This window comes from Leguminivora glycinivorella, chromosome 5 (genome assembly GCF_023078275.1).
Source record: "Leguminivora glycinivorella isolate SPB_JAAS2020 chromosome 5, LegGlyc_1.1, whole genome shotgun sequence".
NCBI classification, from domain to species: domain Eukaryota; kingdom Metazoa; phylum Arthropoda; class Insecta; order Lepidoptera; family Tortricidae; genus Leguminivora; species Leguminivora glycinivorella.
Genome location: NC_062975.1, coordinates 371,500 through 392,320, shown reverse-complemented (window position 1 = coordinate 392,320; position 20,821 = coordinate 371,500). Strand labels below are relative to the sequence as shown.

The following is a 20,821-nucleotide window of genomic DNA, read 5'->3' as shown; positions in this document are numbered from 1 at the left end:
CTCCACGTAGGTTCAACGAAATTTCTAATCCAAAAGTTGACAGCAAAAAATAGTTTTTGCAACTATATAACGGTTAATGGAAATGTCGGTATAGAAAGAATCTGGGAAAAGGTGAATGGATTGTACGAGATATGATTTAGAACATATGTGATGAAGAACAACAGAGAAAAATGGAAGAAAAAGACATGCTACGTCGACCCCAAGTCATTGGGTAAGAGCACGCAAATGATGATGAATGGTGATGACAACATCTGTGATATAAACGATAAGCCGGTTTATTTATGTTGTTTATTTAACCTTTATTGCACAAAGGAAAACCTTAAAGTACAAAAAGCGAATTTAGTGCCATAAAGCACTCTCTACCAGCCAACCTTTAGGCAAAGCAGAAAAAGCATCAAAAACAACGCGTAAAAATTCTTACACTGCTTTGGACAATTTGTAAAAAGTAGCTACATGACGTTTATGATTCTTAGTTCTATTTCGGTGTATTGACTTATCTGTAATGCTGTAATATTATAAAATTATAGAAACCACGCTAGGCGTGCACATGAACGCAGACGAGGACGTAGGGTTCATCGAGTCCTTCGAGGAGGTCGTGGAACACATGACGTGGCGCATCCTGCAGCCCTGGCTGTACCCCAACTGGGTCTACCGGCTGCTGCCCCAGTACAAGCAGGCGGACAAGTGCAGACAGGACATGTACACGTTTGTTGACAAGGTATTTTACCTTTTGTGTTGTTGAAAGTTTTAGAGCTATGTACGCTGTATTTCTTTTAAATTTCTTGGTCATTATCAAATATAAAAGCGACGTTCGTGAGCTCTCGAGTGGCTGACGTAGGCTATTTTCGCAGTGATTGTACAAACATCAAACACTCACACCCACTGAATGTCACTTTCCGACGTAATGATAGTTTATAACCGCAGGTGGTCGAAACTAAAAGTTATTTATCTATCGATGAATAACTTCTTACTTTTCTTTTTATTCTCATTACAGTTCTGTTAAAATTACGCTGGTAAATAAAGCAAATCTCGAAAGTAATTGTATCCCCTTTACTGCCATACTATGCATCTGTCATTGTCATTATTGTGCATTACTTCAGAAGTATTGAACGAGCGATGCATCAAAAACAACTCGTAAAATTGTTGCGCTGCTGCAACTACTTTATGTTCAATCTTTCCTCCAGATTATCAAACTTAAAAGGCAGGAAATGGAAGACAAGCAACGCGAGGTTGGATTTGAACCGAAGCCAGGTAAACAAAGATACAATATTCAATGATGGAAAAATGTTAATTACGTCATTTCATTTTCCATTGTTCTTAGTTCATTGTTTTTGTGGCTAACTCACATTTTATGTCGCTAATAAATAAAAAATAATAGTATTACGCACGACGATGCTTTATGCTAATCCCTCAGGTCAACAAAAAAAAATACTTTCATATCATATTAAAGTACGACGAGCACACTATTATTAAATAACACCAATGTACATTCGAATTGGTATCTTCTTTCAAAATATGAACACCAAAAACAGACAATCTAAGCTTACGTGTCAAGCAATTTTTTTTTTATTTTTTTTTAAATATGTGTTTATGTGGTAATGGTTTTTAAAAACGCACCCCTCGCACTAGTGACTCATCTTCTGCTTTAATATAAAATACCTATGGATCATAAATGTATGTATCATTTGTTCATGTCAGCTTGAAATCTTAGAACCAACATCTCCAGCATCAATATCGAGCTTAGAGTTTGAGTCCGCGGCCCGGTGTGCCACAAACCCCGTTGGACGGGATGTGGCGCCGGATTTTAACAAATCAATTTCATCAATGAGTTATAAATCATGTGGTATGTATATATTATGGAAATACATTATTTTGAATCGCAATAGCGGAATCATCTTTGTTGTACTCAATATATGTAGTCGTATGCCTTTCTCGGCTTTACGAGTATAACGACCATTTTAAACGCTTTTTACATTCAATAATCTTCATAAAATTGTATCTGTTGGCCTATATACAGGGGGTTGGCTTGTAGGCCGTAAATGTCCAAAGATTTGTTCATTGCGTTAAAGATGTTTTAATTTTTTTTATACTACGTCGGTGGCAAACAAGCATACGGTCCGCCTGATGGAAAGCGGTCGCCGTTTAATTACATTCTTTAAATGAATAAATAGGTATTAATATTTATTATGAATTTCAGTCAACTTTAGTTACCAATAATTTTATGTAGAATTCAACATGTGATTGCCATGCTACAGTAAAATAACCCGAAACAAGTAATATTGCGGTTGATAGTTTGTGCCACAACTCTTTCTAAAATCCAATTTCGTCATTACAGACTCCTACCTCGGCTTCCAGTCTCTACTAGAGATGCTTCTAGAAACGTCTCTCAAAGTGCAAGGGTTCACTGACCTGGAGCTGCGTGAGGAGGCCTTGGTGATGAGCGCTGCTGGCACTGACACGTCTGCTGTCGCGGCATCCTTCGCGCTGGTCATGCTGGCCAGGAACCCTGAGGTCCAGGAGAATGTGTATGAAGAGTAAGTTAACGCTGATATAGTCACTGAATTGGCCCGGTTAGGCTACAGTTTCCAATCTCTCTTAGATATGCTTCAAGAAAAGTCTCTCATAGTGCAAGGGTTCTCTGACCTGGAGTAACCTTGGTGATGAGCTTTCCTGACACTGACACGTTACGTGTCTTACGACTTACGACATAAGCTTTGTGTATAAATTCGAGACGAAACTCCCCAAGCGAAAAATGTTATATCTAATGGAAATGTCCACAGATTGAACGAAGTATTGGACCACCCAGACAAGGCAATAACGGCTGCAGACCTGCCAAAACTCAAGTACCTGGAAGCTGTGGTGAAAGAGACGCTGAGACTTTATCCTCCGGTGCCAATGATCGTGCGGAAGGTTACCACCGACACGAAACTACGTGAGTATCTTAGATAATCCAAAATATTCGAAACTTTTGGACCCTATCTATGTTTTTTCCATAGAAGAGATCTTATTCTGAAATCATTTTGACGTAAATTTTATAACATCAGAAAAATTACAAAAACATAAATTACACCATGACACCAATTCCTATACGACAAATTGAAAACTTACTCTATTTACGGAAATTACTTAACAAATTTTTCTTCTCAGTATGGGTCTTGACATTTAATTTAAACATACTAATCATTCCAGCATCTGGAGTGACAGTACCAGCTGGCACAGGCATCTGCATGCACATCTGGGCAACGCACCGCAACCACAGATACTGGGGTCCTGATGTAGATTGCTTCAGACCAGAGCGGTTCTTGGAGCCACTGAAGCATCCGTCACAGTTCGTGCCCTTCAGCTTTGGTGTGAGGAACTGCCTTGGTTAGTAATACTTCAGTTACTACCACCCACTCTGCAGGTAGGTACTTCTATTGCGGCCTGGATGTAGACTTCACTGCTTCAGACCAGAGCGGTTCTTAGAGCCACTGATGCACAGTTTGTGATGTTCAGATTTAATGTTGAGGAACTGCCTTGGTTACAACCACTAGTATATCATGCACTCACCACTCAGCAACCACTGCTACTTAAGTTCGGCTGTGAACTCGATCTGACCAAAGTGCGTCTGTGAACCGCTCAAGCACCCGCTAAACAAAAATGTCACGATGAAAAAATACTAAAGAGCAAAAATGGTGTTTTAAGTCAGCTACTATTATTTAGAGTCAACAATCTTTGCTTTGTACACTTTTACCCCAAGTTCACGAAATTCATTTTTTTTTTCAGGTTACCAATATGCCATGATGTCCCTGAAGACAGTATTAGCGACTCTCCTAAAAGAGTACCGAGTGCTGCCGCCGGCCGAGGCTGACTTAAAGTCCCTGGACGAACCAATCAGAGTCAAGTATGACATCATGATGAAGGCTGTGGATATGTTCCAGATTCAGTTGGAAGTCAGAACACCTGTCAATTCTAGAAATATTGGATGATTCTGGAGCTGTAGGGTTTAGAAGTTTATTGCGTAGTTAGGTATAATAAATGTATTACTATGGAAAGTACTTCTGCGGAACTTGTGTGGAAGCCCTGGCAGTGTTAAGGAGCGGAACTGATTTACATTGGATGAAAAATTTTCTTTAAGAAATGTTGGTAACGTCTACCAATAAGTTTTAGAATCTATTGGTAAGTCGATATACACCGTGCCCAATAAGTAGTTTTGCTGTAAGCATTTGAAGTTGCATTGTTGTTCCAAAATCACTCTGTGTAAGCTAGTTTTGCCGACCGGTCTGGCTCAGTCGGTAGTGACCCTGCTTGCTGAGCCGCGGTCCTGGGTTCGAATCCCGGTAAGGGCATTTATTTGTGTGATGAGCACAGATATTTGTTCCTGAGTCATGGATGTTTTCTATGTATATAAGTATATATATTTATCTATTAAAGTATGTATATCGTCGCTTAGCACCCATAGTACAAGCTTTGCTTAGTTTGGGGCTAAGTTGATCTGTGTAAGGTGTCCCCAATATTTATTTATTTATTTAGTTAAATTCAGAATTGACTGAATTATTGATGTTCTTAATTGTCCTTAATTATTATGTAGAATAAATACGAGTAGGAGTATTATTGATATAGAGGAGGTCTGAACAGGAAATAAAATGATACAAATTAATTTTCCTCAAAATACCAATAGTAAAGTAACCATGTCATTGTACTGTTTTATGTTTCTTTATTTTTGTAATTACATATAATATTTTGTTATTTGAAAACATGAGCTATGAAGGCACCCGGTAAACAAAATTGCCTCTGCCTGTGCATAAGTAAGTATTTATTTATTTGGTTCACCAACAACTGTTTACACTGGCTTATAAAATATTGGAATTTATACAAGCAAATGGTTTACAGACTAAGTGCAACAATTACTTACGGGTAAACACAGCATGTATTTCAAACAACGAAATACTAGAAAAGGTCCCGCAAACAATAACTTAACTTATTAATATATAATTAAGGGAATTGATTTTTCTACAGATGATTCAGTACACTAGATGTGGATAGATAACTATGTAAATACTTGATGTTTAAATTTACTTAGCGAGTCAAAATGTATGTCAGTGTGATCACTACACGCATTAAGAAGCTTACAGAACCGCGGCACAGGTGAGCTGCTGCCATAAACAGTTCGTCTGAGAGGTGGACATAAAGGAGTAATGGGGTTGCGTGGAATTCGAGCCGAAGCGCGGAAAGACAATAGTTGTAATATTTAACACGACGCTCGCTCTTAGGACTCTAGAAAATATAAGATCGCTTCAGATATTGTTGCGCTGTAACAAATCGTTTTCATGTCTGTACAATTGTGCATTATTATGTCATGGTTTTGATCTCATTTTCATATGACGTTGAAGTTTAAACATTACACTGATTGACTCATACGATAAGTAAAAGTCCGTTTAAAATAACTTGTAACATCGGACTTAATAGCCTATAATTAGCTACGATCTTCTCCGAGGCTAGGCCAGATGAACAACCCCGAAACGTCGGAAGCTAGTTTCAAAATGAACCAAATTATACGCGAATAAGGCCCGTGATACAAGTCATATAATGACGAAGTGAAAGTGCGTGTGAGAAGGGAGCCGGTCACCAAGATTATTGTCAAGGTCATGTCAAAACCAGAACGAACCTATAAATTTTTTTAATTGGAGTTGAGCTCCTGGACAGGTATAGGTGATCAAGCAGATCTTGTTACTAAAAAAAAGCGGCAAATTTTAAAATTTTAGGGCTCACCGACTAGTTTTTATAAAGCGCGTGCCTTCCTAGACCTTGACGTTGGCGGAATCATCGACAACATTCTTAAAACTTGATTGAATATGTGGGGCGAAGGTTTATCATCCCATAGAAAATTTGAATTTCGCGCATTTTTAAGTAGACAAGATTTGCTTGACCGTACGTCACATACGGCCTGGCAAAAAAAGAGTAGAAATAATTAAAAACCGCCTTCAAAAATAAGCGCGTTACAAAACACGGAGAAACTAAAAAGCCAAAAATAATAAACCTTTCAATTCAGATTTCTTATCGTATTGCAATAAACTAAACATCCAAATTATAAACAAATCAATTATTTTTGTAGTCGGTACCAGACCTGTTCGTCGCCTTGCTATCGCCTGTTTGCCCCACCCAACCATACACAGGCTGGTACCGACTCCAAAAATAATTGATTTGTTTATAATTTGGATGTTTAGTTTATTGCAATACGATAAGAAATCTGAATTGAAAGGTTTATTATTTTTGGCTTTTTAGTTTCTCCGTGTTTTGTAACGCGCTTATTTTTGAAGGCGGTTTTATTTTTTGTTAAAAAGTTTATTTATTTGTTGATTTTTAGTGGTTCCTAGTGATATTATATGTATCAGTCCGAATACATGTACAGTAGTGAAAGAATTATCCTTTAACTCCTAACCATTGAGGAGTTGACCTTCCATCATCAGCTCAGCCACATAAAATTATTACCATCAGACGTAAATACTGGTGTACCTTTGAAAAATAGACTAAAAACATTACATGTGCCTATAACATCTGAAGAGTTCCCTCGATTTCTCCAGGATTCCATCATCAGACCCTGACTTGGTGCCAATGGGACCATCTCGGGGTTATACCGGTTCGATCAAAAAAAAAATTTTGAAAATCGGTCCACGATTCTCGGAGATATCGAATAACATACATACAAAAAAAAAAAAAAAAAAAAAACATTCAGTCGAATTGAGAACCTCCTCCTTTTTTGAAGTCGGTTAAAAGGTGGCAACATCGTAGTGCCGTCTCGTTTTATCACACATATTGATTTGAAAGGGATGACACTACGATGTTGCCACTTTTCAATTTCTACTGTTTTTTTGCCAGACTATAAATTATTAAGGTGTAAATATAGATTTTTATTTATAAATAAATGAAGTCGATATAAAAGCATTTGTATTATTTGATATAAAAGTAAATTATCTTCAAATCAAAATCAAATCAAAAATATTTTATTGTATAAACATGGGTACATAAAGATCTTAGGTAATGTTGTTTAGTTTCGCCATATCTTGCCTTACAAAGGCGTCCAATATTTATTTATATTACAAAACTAATTAACACTCTACTATGACAACATACATATGACAGCTTAGCATAACTTATATTTAAATCATAGCATAGTTGTACGTTTGTACTTATTAATAAATGAATTTAAGTAGGTAAAAAGTCATTTATCCTATAGAAGCACTGTTTGGACAGCCAATCAAATAGTTTTTTTTTAAATGGCACCGGAGACAATTTTTTAATATCTACGGGAAGATGATTAAATATCTTCCTACTCATGCATACAACGCTTTTTGAAAGGAGTGCTGATTTAGGGTTAGGGCGTATCACGTCGTACATGTATTTTGTCCGGATTACTTGAGTAGTAGATTCTTTTACAGGAAACATTTCTGGATTATTTTTGACAAAGATGCATACTTCATATATATAAAGTGATGGGAAAGTAAGTATTCTGTTATTGTAGTGAAGTTCCAGAACGAATATTGAACCTGTGAGGTATAGTAAGTAGATGTCGTTATAGTAGATGTGATATCACTGATATCGTACGCATTTACTCCAAGATGGTTTATCAATAATAGATCGATACCTACACCGGCTACACCGGCAGATGTAACCACATAGTGTCCGATAGCGCCCATAGGTGGTGCTGTTTTAACGAAAAGGTTCCAGTTGTCGTATAATGAGGAGGCACACTGACATTTTATCCCGCCAGGTGTCTAGGCATGTCACTGTCATTCATATATGAGAGAGAGAAAAAACATATCATCTTCTCGCTCTCACGTATGGACTAACAGGGTGACGCCATCTATCATAACCTTTGAGTGTGCCTCCTCATTATGACACTACATAAAGGGTCAATTTATAGCATTCAAATATCTGATCACACTGTCCACTGTTCTAGCAAACTATGTGTTGGGGCTTGCTGATTATTGTTACATTGTGCGTCTCAGAGGGTATTGAGAGATTCAAATAAAAACAAGGAAGTGTTTTATATCGAATAAGTATATAATTTTATATTTAGTCAGTCATCTCTGGCATCTCCTCGTATCTGTTACGTTGTAGTAAAGCTGGTCAGAGCCAGTGAACATCATCTTTGAGGCTGATCAATTGATCATCATGCCGCCAACATTGATGATGTTCCTAGGCAGGGTCGGTGAAGCGCAGGGTCTTAATGAGCGTGGAGACCATCTCTGGAGTCGATTTCTTGTTGTGTTTCCAGGGTACTTTCTTAATGTTGGATGTGTGCCTGCAATAAACAGAACATATTAAAATGTGTGTCTTTCCCATCACGGAAACTATTTGGTATTCCCAACCTTTGAGCGTGCGCGCAGCCAAATCGAACACGTAATAGATACCCTCTTGACGCTTTAATAAATAGGGACACCCAGAACGGAACGGTAGCATAGCCTGTGTCATGGAACGCACGCAGAGGTAAATAGCACCCGCCACGTTGTAAGGACTTATTGAGAGTTGGTGGAATCTAAAACTAAACCTACGCCCGGAACTTACTCACGAGCGACTAGACTGGACACAATGACGATCATCTGCAGCAGGTCCAACTGGCGATGTTTGGCATTTACCTCCTGACAGAATACCTTGATCCATGAAGTCACTGCAGCCAAGCCACCTTCGTCCTGAACTTACTCGCGAGCGACCAGCCTGGACACAATGACGATCATCTGCAACATGTCCATCTGGCGATGCTTTGCATCTACCTCCTGACAGAACACCTGGATCCATTACATGCAGTCACTGCAGCCAAGCCACCTTCGTCCTGAACTTACTCGCGAGCGACCAGCCTGGACACAATGACGATCATCTGCAGCAGGTCCATCTGGCGATGCTTGGCGTCCAGCACGCGACAGAACTCTTGGATTAACCAGGAACCATTGCCGTTGCGAAAGGATCTGAAGTCTGAAAAACAATAATGTTTGGTAATTTTAACTTCTTACTTAAATCATATTTGGAGTCCAAATCATCATCTTATTCATTCTCCTTGAGTTATCCCAGCATTTACCACGGCTCACTGGAGCCTCGGGGGTCCGTTTTGACAACTAATCCCGAGATCTGGCGTAGGCACCAGTATTTAAGAAAGCGACTACATTATCTGACCTTGCAACCTGAAGGGTAACTAAGCCTTGTTAGATATTAACCCGGTTTTCTCACGATGATTTCCTTCAGCGACCTTGACCGTAGTTCAACAGCGTTGCTTGTTCAAGTAGATTCACGTCGTATTTCAGGATTAACAGGCACAGACATACTAAGTTTAAATTAAGCGTTTTGAATAGAGCTTCTTCTATTCTATTCTTCTAGACTGTTTATCGCCAGAAAGGAGCTGATACCTTCGACGGAGGAGCGCAGAACCAGTGTGTCCACGTGTGACGGCAACACCAGTCCCTCTCGGGGCCCGTCCAGGTATAATTTTCCCGCGTCCAGCTGCAGTCCACGGCACGCCTCCACAATCACCAGCTTAGGCTTGCCCACCTGTAATTTTTTATAGGCTTCATTTTAGGGCTCGGTAAGTAATCCATTAGCTGCCTTAATTCTAAACAGGTGCCGTGTGCTAAGAACAAATAAAATTATTTTCACAGAAAATATTTTAATTTGTAGTTTTAAGTAGCCACACTACAAACATGGTGATCTCTCTTTGCTACCAAGTAATCACCTGAGTTCATTCAGCTAGGAGGTCGAACCATACTGTTCTGCCTCAGGTATGGCAGAGGGGCCAGAGGGCGCTACAAGCCTTCTGAAATGTCATATACTTACTTGGAGTTTTCAACCCTTGCCTTCGTGACCGAGCGGTTTAGGTATCCGTCCGTTAAACGGAGGGGAGGACGCTAGTTCGATTCCAGCTCTGAACACTTGGAGTCCTTGGTCACTTTTTCTTTGTATATGACATTTATTTTATATTTATAGGTGCCGTGTGATGATGGCATCAGAAATAAGTGAAACACTGATGGCGGCACATGCACATGGGTAAAGCTCGAACGTATCCTTGGCGTGGCCCTTGCTCATGAGACTTTTGCACGCCGCCACTACAAAAAAAAATCTAAACAGATTTTGATAGTGGCTCATCGTTAGAGTGAGAGTACTGACCAGGCCAGGCGCGATGTCACCCAGCTGGAAGGACCTGTCGCGCGCGAACAGCTGCCCGCCGCACATGCCGTGGCATACACAGCACGACGTGTGTGATCCCTGGAGAGTACTGACCAGGCCAGGCGCGTGCTCCTGCAGCTTGCTGACGATGTCACCCAGCTGGAAGGACCTGTCGCACGCGAACAGCTGCCCGCCGCACATGCCGTGGCACACACAGCACGACCTGTGTGTTCCCTGGAGAGTACTGACCAGGCCAGGCGCGTGCTCCTGCAGCTTGCTGACGATGTCACCCAGCTGGAAGGACCTGTCGCACGCGAACAGCTGCCCGCCGCACATGCCGTGGCACACACAGCACGACCTGTATGTTCCCTGGAGAGTACTGACCAGGCCAGGCGCGTGCTCCTGCAGCTTGCTGACGATGTCACCCAGCTGGAAGGACCTGTCGCACGCGAACAGCTGCCCGCCGCACATGCCGTGGCACACACAGCACGACCTGTGTGTTCCCTGGAGAGTACTGACCAGGCCAGGCGCGTGCTCCTGCAGCTTGCTGACGATGTCACCCAGCTGGAAGGACTTGTCGCACGCGAATAGCTGCCCGCCGCACATGCCGTGGCACACACAGCACGACCTGTGTGTTCCCTGGAGAGTACTGACCAGGCCAGGCGCGTGCTCCTGCAGCTTGCTGACGATGTCTCCCAGCTGGAAGGACCTGTCGCGCGCGAACAGCTGCCCGCCGTACAAGCCGTGAGTGAGTATGCATACGCAGACGCACGACGTGGTCTTGTGATCTTGCTTGCAAACTGAAAGGATAAACGTGGCTTTAAGATAAATTAGCACTCTTCAGATACAAGGATACAGAAACAACTTAAGACGAAGAGCAGTCACCCACCAGACGACCTTTGGGTAGTGGAAAGTGTAAACAAGCCAATCAACAAAAAGAGTCAGCAGGTGTTTTATTTTATTTTATTTTTATTTTATTTTTTATATATTTGGGGCATCAACAGCGATACAAACAAAGAAATGCTTAACATATTAGAATACAATACAGTAAGCCAATGAAAGATGTCCACAAGAATATAGTGAATACTTAATACTAGGTGGAAGGAAAAGTAAATATAACAATATATTTAACCATAAACAGCAAGAGAAGCTAAAACCAAAAACTGACGTGTTCTATAAAAAATTGAAAATACATATTACCAATTATAACTTGTTTTAAATTTCACCAATCAGTTGCTTTTGGTAGCTCTAGTTACCAGCCATTTTCCATTGAACATTAAATTTTGGAGCAATTGAGTGGAGTAATGTAGGTAGGTACTCACAATCGTCCACGATGGCAATGATCTCGTCGTGTGTTTTGTCGTGGTAGGGCTGGACGTCAAAGTTCAAGTTTTCTCCGGTCTTCGTGAGAGCCTCGACGTCGCGAAATGTGCCCCTACGAGTTTTGGGCTTCTCTCTGGAAAATTAGTAGGTAGGGTAAACTCGCCTCATTCGGTGACACGCCCAATTCGGGAATACAAGCTTTGAAGCACTATTCCGAAAGACGATTTTTGGTTGTTTCACCGAATTAGGTATGTCACCGAATGAGGCGAGTTTACCCTACAATATTTTAGTGAGCTGGAAGGTTTACATTCGGGTAAATATTTTAGGATGATTGAATATTGTTTTATGGTGGTCGATAGCCTTTTGAAACTTTAAAACGTTGTGAGTTTCTTTAACTAAGTAGGTAGTTAACAACTTAACATTAAGAAAGAGATGGGCGAGTACAACCTTATTACCTACCCAGCATGCGCGGATCCAGGGGGAGCGGGGGTCATGAGGGGCCTAGGCTGGCCATACAAATAGACCACGTGACCCCCCCCCCCCCCGGGCACGAAGCTGGATCCGCGCTTGCTACCCAGAGCAAAATTCTGTCGCGCACAGGAAGACCTGATCACAGATCAACTGGGAGCATGCATTGGACAAAGAAGGGGTCTTCCTCGAAAGGTATGAGTGGACGTTTGAGCGGAGCGATCGGCGGGGTGTGCAGCAGGGCGGGGGCGCACGGGGGTGTGTCCACCCTATGCAGCGCGGAGTCAAGACACTTGTATGTGCTTCAATTGTTTGACATGCACGCCGCACGCCCGCGCCCGTTATGAGCGTGCACTCAAGCCATATTACACTTACTTCGTGACGCCCGACACCAAAGACCTCCCAAATTGATGCTTATCGAGAGTCGTTTCGGTCCACTCAATATTTTTGTACTTCGTCTCTCCAGCAATACCAAAGACGTTCAGACGGTCGTGTGTCAATTAGTACCTAACTGATTAGAACACAAAATAATTAGATTTTCTGTACCTCAATTCCGGGTAATTATCGTCGTACACATAATGGTTGAAGATGATCATCTTCCTCTCCTGTGACATGTCGTAGTATTCGGGTTCTAAAGATTCTTCGCCATCTTTGTCGGGGAATGCCCTGCGAATGACACAAAAAGGTAACAAAACAAAAATACAGAACACAAGACAGAGTCCAGCTTCAATATCAGGGAGGGTCACGTAGTCAAGTTTTGCCATTTCTTTCGCACGCTGGGTTTATATTTTCCCAGGCCCTGGACCCATATTAAAAGAGCATTAAACAAAAAAAATGTTGGCGTAAACGGTAGCAGTGGATCTTCTTCAGGGGGCGTAGCCGAATGGCATTTCTGCGACGCGAAACGCCACCGAAACGCCGCAGAAATATAGTCTGGCTCTGTCGCGCCAATACACAAGAGCGATAGAGATAACTAAATACGAAAGAGGTATTATCGTTAGCGTTTCGTAAGCGTTGGTGCATTCGGCTCCGCACACTGCTCTACCTACGTCGGCTACATCAATAACTATGAGAAAGTCACACAGGACCGGATTGGAACAGGTAGAACACGGCCTTCATCACTTGGTCACCTTTATACTTATGATTCCAGTGACATAGGTACATAATAAGGAGGCGGGGTTCAGGGGGCTTAAAGGAAGTCTTTATGCGATACTGACTCAAAACTGTTTCAACTTGTCCTTTTCCTGTGTGATTAAGATACATATACAATACACAATTGTGTTATTAAAATTGAAAAAAACATTGTTGTATATTATGTTGGCAAACGTATATTTCAGACTGCAAACGCAATGTGTATGTATACATAATTAATATACAGCATGGTGTGAATGCTGTGATAACCCGATAACGATTACTGAAGCCAGCCGATAAATAAACAACAAGCAGCGAGCTTGCAAAATAAATAATTGGGACATGGATGTGGCGATGGCGCAGGGTGATTCATTATGGCTCGACCACTGACCTCGGCTCTCGGGACTCGAGACGAAGAAATGCGTATGTTTTTTATAAACAAATACACAGCTTTATTACAGAAATTAAAGGAAATCACTTGAAACTACAACTTAATTATACTATGCATGGAGTGTTTCGGTAGGTACATTATACATAGGTATATTTTTTATACCATAGATAGTCCCTCACTTTCATCTAATAGCCCTTCCTTTTTTTGTTACCAGCTTTCTGCACATTTTCGGTAATAAAAAAGGAAAGTTTCATACAAACTACCTAGGACATTTTGGGAAACCTAGTGGATCTTGCTCAGCATCATGGACTCTATCAGCCTACCAATTTTTATCAAAATCGGAGACGTGATCCAAATGTACAAACTTTTCGGGAATTGCTATTTAATAAGGTACATACCTAGTGTGATAATTATATAAGCTAATATCTAACGCAATGATATCATTTTCAAGCCACATACTAGGAAAGTTTACAATATATTAATTATTAATAATTTACAATAACCGCACTGGTATTTAAATGCATTTCACGTTTACTTTTTATCTCTCGGGTTTCACGAATATTTACGAGGAACTTCTGCCCAATATTATTGATTGAGGACTGACCAGACGATTCAATTAAGAGCGTTATAACATTTCGGCGTCGGGCGAAATTAGGTATTTTACCCGCCGCGCGAGCCCAATATGCCGACCCTTTCTAGCACGTCTTATCACTCGCTCGCACTACAATAATGGACAAAACAATCTTGATCCTTTCTATGGAATTTTGATAACAACCACAATCTACTATCTCGATATAAACTTTTGGTTTCTAATAAACATTATTTTGTACGAAAATACGAGAATATAGCGCGAAATAATATCAATTATGTTAAAATTTATTTAAAAAATTAAAGTAATAATTATAAAAGTAGATCCCATCCCAAATATTTGCTTTTGTTATATGATAAGTATTAGAGTAAAGTATAATCTTATACTATTAAACGAGCAATTCTTGTATATTTATTTATTTATTTATTTATTTATATATACCGACGATCTTGGAAACCGCTCTAACGATTTCGCTGAAATTTGTTTTGTGGGGGTTTTCGGGGGTGAAAAATCGATCTAGCGTAGCCTTAGATCCCGGAAAACGCGAATTTTCGAGTTTTCATGAGTTTTTCTTTCGCATTTGTAAACTTAAAATATGGTCCTTAATTTCGCCGCGCGCGCATCGATTCCGCTTAGCTCAGTCGCACGAGGTCGGTCTAATGTACGCAGATAGATCGTAGGTGTCAGGGTTTCGAATCCCGGTCAGAAATTAAGTTTTTGTTTTTTGTCTTTTTTTTTGTTTTTGTATTTATAAGAGTTTTTTTTTTATCTAAAGACGTGATATATTAAAACAGAACCGAGCGAAGCTCGGTCGCCCAGATATTTATATTAATATGATGATAAAATAAGACAAATACAATTCTAATTACTTCAAGGTGGTGCTCAGGGTCTGATGATGGAGCCAGATGGTGGTCACCAATACCAATGAACAATATGACTATACAACTTCGTGGTTTACATGTCATTCTAGCATTTTCACTTTCACATTTCAAGTGCATATACCACGAGTATAGGTTTTCGGGTGTGCTGATTTAAAAATTAATGACCGATTTGGAATCTGACATTGCTGACTGTCACTTTGACACAAAAGTCGTCATGGGTGTCGTAAAATAGGTTTTAGGGGTGCTGATTCCAAAATTAATGGCCAATGTGGAATCTGACATTGCTGACTGTCACTTTGACACAAAAGTCGTCATGGGTGTCGTCAAATAGGTTTGCGGGGGTGCTGATTCCAAAATTAATGAACAATGTGGAATCTGACATTGCTGACTGTCACTTTGACACAAAAGTCGTCATGGGTGTCGTAAAATAGGTTTTAGGGGGTGCTGATTCCAAAATTAATGACCAATGTGGAATCTGACATTGCTGACTGTCACTTTGACACAAAAGTCGTCATGGGTGTCGTCAAATAGGTTTGCGGGGGTGCTGATTCCAAAATTAATGAACAATGTGGAATCTGACATTGCTGACTGTCACTTTGACACAAAAGTCGTCATGGGTGTCGTAAAATTGGTTTTAGGGGGTGCTGATTCCAAAATTAATGACCAATGTGGAATCTAACATTGCTGACTGCCACTTTGACACAAAAGTCATCATGGGTGTCGTAAAATAGGTTTTAGGGGTGCTGATTCCAAAAATAATGACTAATGTGGAATCTAACATTGCTGACTGTCACTTTGACACAAAAGTCGTCATGGGTGTCGTCAAATAGGTTTCCGGAGGTGCTGATTTGAAAATTAATGACCGATTTGGAATCTTGACATTGCTGACTGTCACTTTGACACAAAAGTCGTCATGGGTGTCTTCAAAAAGGTTTCCGGGGTGCTGATTCCAAAATTAACGACTATTTTGGAATCTCACAGTGCTAATTGTAATTTTGACACAAAAGGAATCATGGGTGTAGTCAAATAGTTTTTAGGGGGCACTGATTCCAAAATTAATGAAATGATTTAAAAAGTAATAACCGATTTGGAACCTGACATTGCACAGTACCCCTGGAAAGGAAACCTATTTGACGACACCCATAACGACTTTTATGTCAAAGTGACAGTCAGCAATGTCAGATTCCAAATTGATCATTAATATTGAGATCAGTACCCATGAAAACCTATTTGAAGACACCCATGATCACTTTTGTGTCAAAGTGACAGTCAACAGTGTCAGATTCCAAATTGGTCATTAGTTTTCAAACACCTCCGGATACCTATTTGACGACACCCATGACGACTTTTGTGTCAAAGTGACAGTCAGCAATGTCAGATTCCAAATTGGTCACTAATTTTGGAATCAGCACCCCTAAAACCTATTTTACGACACCCATGACGACTTTTGTGTCAAAGTGACAGTCAGCAATGTCAGATTGAACATTGGTCATTAATTTTGGAATCAGCACCCCTAAAACCTATTTTACGACACCCATGACGACTTTTGTGTCAGAGTGACAGTCAGCAATGTCAGATTGAACATTGGTCATTAATTTTGGAATCAGCACCCCCTAAAACCTATTTTACGACACCCATGACGACTTTTGTGTCAGAGTGACAGTCAGCAATGTCAGATTGAACATTGGTCATTAATTTTGGAATCAGCACCCCTAAAACCTATTTTACGACACCCATGACGACTTTTGTGTCAAAGTGACAGTCAGCAATGTCAGATTCCACATTGGTCATTAATTTTGGAATCAGCACCCCTAAAACCTATTTTACGACACCCATGACGACTTTTGTGTCAAAGTGACAGTCAGCAATGTCAGATTCCAAATTGGTCATTAATTTTGGAATCAGCACCCCCTAAAACCTATTTTACGACACCCATGACGACTTTTGTGTCAGAGTGACAGTCAGCAATGTCAGATTGAACATTGGTCATTAATTTTAGAATCAGCACCCCTAAAACCTATTTTACGACACCCATGACGACTTTTGTGTCAGAGTGACAGTCAGCAATGTCAGATTGAACATTGGTCATTAATTTTGGAATCAGCACCCCCTAAAACCTATTTTACGACACCCATGACGACTTTTGTGTCAAAGTGACAGTCAGCAATGTCAGATTCCACATTGGTCATTAATTTTGGAATCAGCACCCCCTAAAACCTATTTTACGACACCCATGACGACTTTTGTGTCAAAGTGACAGTCAGCAATGTCAGATTCCAAATTGGTCATTAATTTTGGAATCAGCACCCCCTAAAACCTATTTTACGACACCCATGACGACTTTTGTGTCAAAGTGACAGTCAGCAATGTCAGATTCCAAATTGGTCATTCATTTTGGAATCAGCACCCCCTAAAACCTATTTTACGACACCCATGACGACTTTTGTGTCAGAGTGACAGTCAGCAATGTCAGATTGAACATTAGTCATTAATTTTGGAATCAGCACCTCCTAAAACCTATTTTACGACACCCATGACGACTTTTGTGTCAAAGTGACAGTCAGCAATCTGAGGTACTACATATTCGTAATCTGAAAGTAATCAAGTCAATAATTTCAGTTATTTTGAATCGACTATGATTCCGAATTATTGTTAATAGTAATGATTGTATAGATGATTACCCCAGCCAGATCCGATCCCCGCCGAGAGCCGGCAGATTAGTTATGTGATGACACCCAGTAGTGTCAGATTACAAAGTAAAATCAAGTAATCGTGTAATCCGGAATCGATTACGATTTCCCCATCTCTGGGTTTAGTTATATGGTTCATTGGTACTGGTGACCACCATCTGGCTCCATCATCAGACCCTGAGTACCACCTCTTGTCAAAGGTCTTGTTGAGACGAACCCAACGAGCCTAAACACGAAGTCGTTTACTTACATGGTTCACTGGTACTGGTGACCACCTTCTGGCTCCATCATCAGATCCCGAGTACCATCTTGATGTGTCTTATCATCTTGACCGTATTGTAATTTTCACATTTTTATCATCACAACGTTGTAATACTTTAACATTTAAACATAACAAAGTATTACAAAAGCAAATATTTACGGATCTAGGATCAAATTCGTTGGTCGCTGTTTACACACACACAATGCGAGGATAGCCCGTGTAGAAACAAGGCGTCCGACCCACACAACAATAAATATTCTCGACGTTTGCGATGAAAACTCGGAGACCAAAGCGACATACGTCTTACCTCCTCGAGCTCCGGCGCGGCACTGAAATCGCAGGCGTCCGTCGCCGGTAAAATAGCGACAGGAAGGCTAGTTTTCAAAAAATTGGCAAAAAATCATGATAAAATATTATAACGACAAATGGATAACAGCAGTTTAAGCACATTGTGCAGATTATTTATATACTAAAATAACTTCGATAACATGTAGATTTTCGGAGAAATGATCACTTGTTTCGATGTATTTTCAAGACAAAATTGAGTTCGTTTTACTTTCAATTTCTCAATTTCAAAGGATTAAATGATAAATATTGTTTAATGGGCCTTAAGTACAAGATATTTGGAACTTAAATTTTCCTCATTTATGAGAGTGATCTTATCAAATTGTACATAATAAGAGCTCCGAATTCTGTGCTTCACGCGGTTTTTCCTAAACGAGCATCAGAAAAACAATCATTACTAATTGAAAAAGCTTTTTTTTTCATATGTTTTTTATTTAACCGACAGTTAATAAGATGTTCTAACTGAAACAAGTACTTTCACTGTCTTTTAGTATGAGTAAAGTGTACAATTTTGTCGATAAATATTGTGCATTTTACAATATATCGCCTTTTTTTGTCATAGCGCTCTTAAGGAATGAATTACCAGGCAAAAATCGCAAAATAAAATTAAATCTAATAAAAAATGTATGATGCAATCACTGAAAATCTTTAAGGACCAAGACTTTTTTCAAACTTAAGCTTGCACGTTCATAAGTTAATTTCATAACTTTGACATAAACACATATTTTTTCTAAATAAGTAACACCACTAACTCATCCACGTCATCCCCTGGGATATCACTAGAGTCTGCACCATTTCCCGCCATCGTAACAACGTAAAACAGACACGTGCGCTCGCTTCAGCTCACTTCACTCAAATGGTGCGATTCTTAATCTTGCCGGCCGGCGCGCGCGCAGGACCGCAGGCAGACATTTAAGTTAGACCAATCGTTCGCAAAAGCATGAGTGAACCTGCCGGAACAAGTGACAATCGTTGACCTACGTGGCGATCGAAATGCATGCTCTGTCGCGCCACCACATAAGAACGATATGGAGAGATTGGAGAGCTATACTTATTAGCTAACGAAGCGTAAGCGATTGTAACTTTGGCTAGATACCGCACACATTCACATACGTGCTCTTCTGTTTTTGTTTCATTTGCAAGCTTGAAGCGAGCTGATAAATACAAAGTTGCTGTTTAACAAAACGTGCTATCAGCTGGGCCGTGGGAGGTATTTGAAGGCCATGACACGCGCGCTTTCATACATCATTCACCACATTACATTGTAAAGCGCAAGAGCTCTTCTCTTTACTTTTCAAAATCGGAGTTAAAGCTTTTTATTTACAATCGTGTAAAGTATGTAGGTAGGTACTGGGTGTCGGATAATTTGTATTTCTCTCGGTGGCAAAGTTTGTTAATTTCTCATGCTTTAACAACTCAGAACAGCGTTAAAGATTCCATTTTATATATCAATTTGCCCGATCCCACTACGCTCGTGATTTAATTTCAGCACCTATACATTTATTTGCCCGACAATTTTTCAAGGACCCCATTTGCCTAACCATTCAACATGCAAATATGTTATGCAGTTTAATCTGAAAAATGTTTATCGGTCAAACGGAAGTACAAGCCTGTACAAAAAAAGGCGATTGTTTTCATCACTTTTTGTTGTACTTAGGTAGGTAAGTAGGTTTAAAAACTGCGGTCAATATCTTGCCGACCTTGTAACTTGTATTGGATAACCGTTAGACACCTACAACTTAATTCAAGGTCAACTGATCGAGTTTGAATAGATAATTTCATCGCATGTCACGTAGGTAAATTGATAATTGCATTGCATACTTAGACGTGTCGTTATTTAGTCTACAATAATAATAACGAAACGTCGACAATAGTGTTTTATGAAAAAAAAACTTTGTAACAGAAAAATGGCCGTCGGACATTAAACGTCGTCGACACGAACTCCACATTACACCAAAGTTTCATCGTTGAGAAAATGAGGAAGGTCTGGCGGCTCTGGGCTCTTGCTCTATTGTGTGAAATAGACACGTAATCTAGATATTTTTAAAACTAGTGAAATAATAAAATAAATATACATTCATGTAGGTAGGTAAAACCAGTGACGATGTAATGATTATAAATATACAATTGATAATAGCAATAAGCATCAACTTTCTAGGATTATACAATATTATTATATTTTCCCCTCACTAGCTCGGAAACACGTGTTTTGTCCTTTAATACCAGCGGGCAGCGGGTAAAAACGCATTTTATCCACTAGTGGGTAAAGTAATTTGACCTTGAATAAAGTCAAATTAACTGCTTTAAAATTGATAAAAGTAGGTAAATCTAGTAATAAAGATGATTTACCACCTGTGGAACTACTGGAAGCAGTGATAAACGCATTTTTTGCGTTGTAGTTTCCTCGCTATAGTGAGGGGAAAAGTTTTGTGTTACACTCGGGTGCAACTGTATTTTACTTCTCGTGTGTTAAAAAACTCGCAAGTTCAGGATTCTATTCTCGAACCACTCGCTTCGCTCGTGGTTCAACTATAGAATCCTTTCACTTGCTCGTTTTTCAATTCCACACTCGGCATTAAAATACAACTTTGCCCCCTTGTATAACAA

The 20,821-nt window shown here is 40.0% G+C and overlaps 2 protein-coding genes across 2 annotated transcripts in view; one reads left to right on the top strand and one right to left on the bottom strand.

Moving 5' to 3' along the window:
* The window catches only part of LOC125226417, a 41,218-nt gene extending 36,843 nt beyond the window's left edge, over window positions 1-4,375 (top strand). The window contains exons 25-30 of the mRNA XM_048130400.1: window positions 528-718; window positions 1,185-1,251; window positions 2,336-2,534; window positions 2,781-2,932; window positions 3,190-3,366; window positions 3,766-4,375. Of these exons, the coding sequence (XP_047986357.1) occupies window positions 528-718; window positions 1,185-1,251; window positions 2,336-2,534; window positions 2,781-2,932; window positions 3,190-3,366; window positions 3,766-3,968 (989 nt within the window). The 3' untranslated portion in view covers window positions 3,969-4,375. The remainder of the gene's footprint in view (window positions 1-527; window positions 719-1,184; window positions 1,252-2,335; window positions 2,535-2,780; window positions 2,933-3,189; window positions 3,367-3,765) is intronic.
* A 3,647-nt stretch (window positions 4,376-8,022) lies between these two features.
* On the bottom strand, window positions 8,023-19,120 carry LOC125226707 (caspase-like). The gene is made up of 7 exons (XM_048130784.1): window positions 18,967-19,120; window positions 12,472-12,591; window positions 11,457-11,590; window positions 10,789-10,934; window positions 9,381-9,522; window positions 8,823-8,952; window positions 8,023-8,284 (listed from the first exon to the last, which is right to left on the bottom strand). Exons 1-7 carry the CDS (start codon window positions 19,017-19,019, stop codon window positions 8,179-8,181), a joined length of 831 nt encoding a protein of 276 aa, XP_047986741.1. The 5' UTR covers window positions 19,020-19,120; the 3' UTR covers window positions 8,023-8,178.
* Between the last annotated feature and the right edge of the window lie 1,701 nt (window positions 19,121-20,821).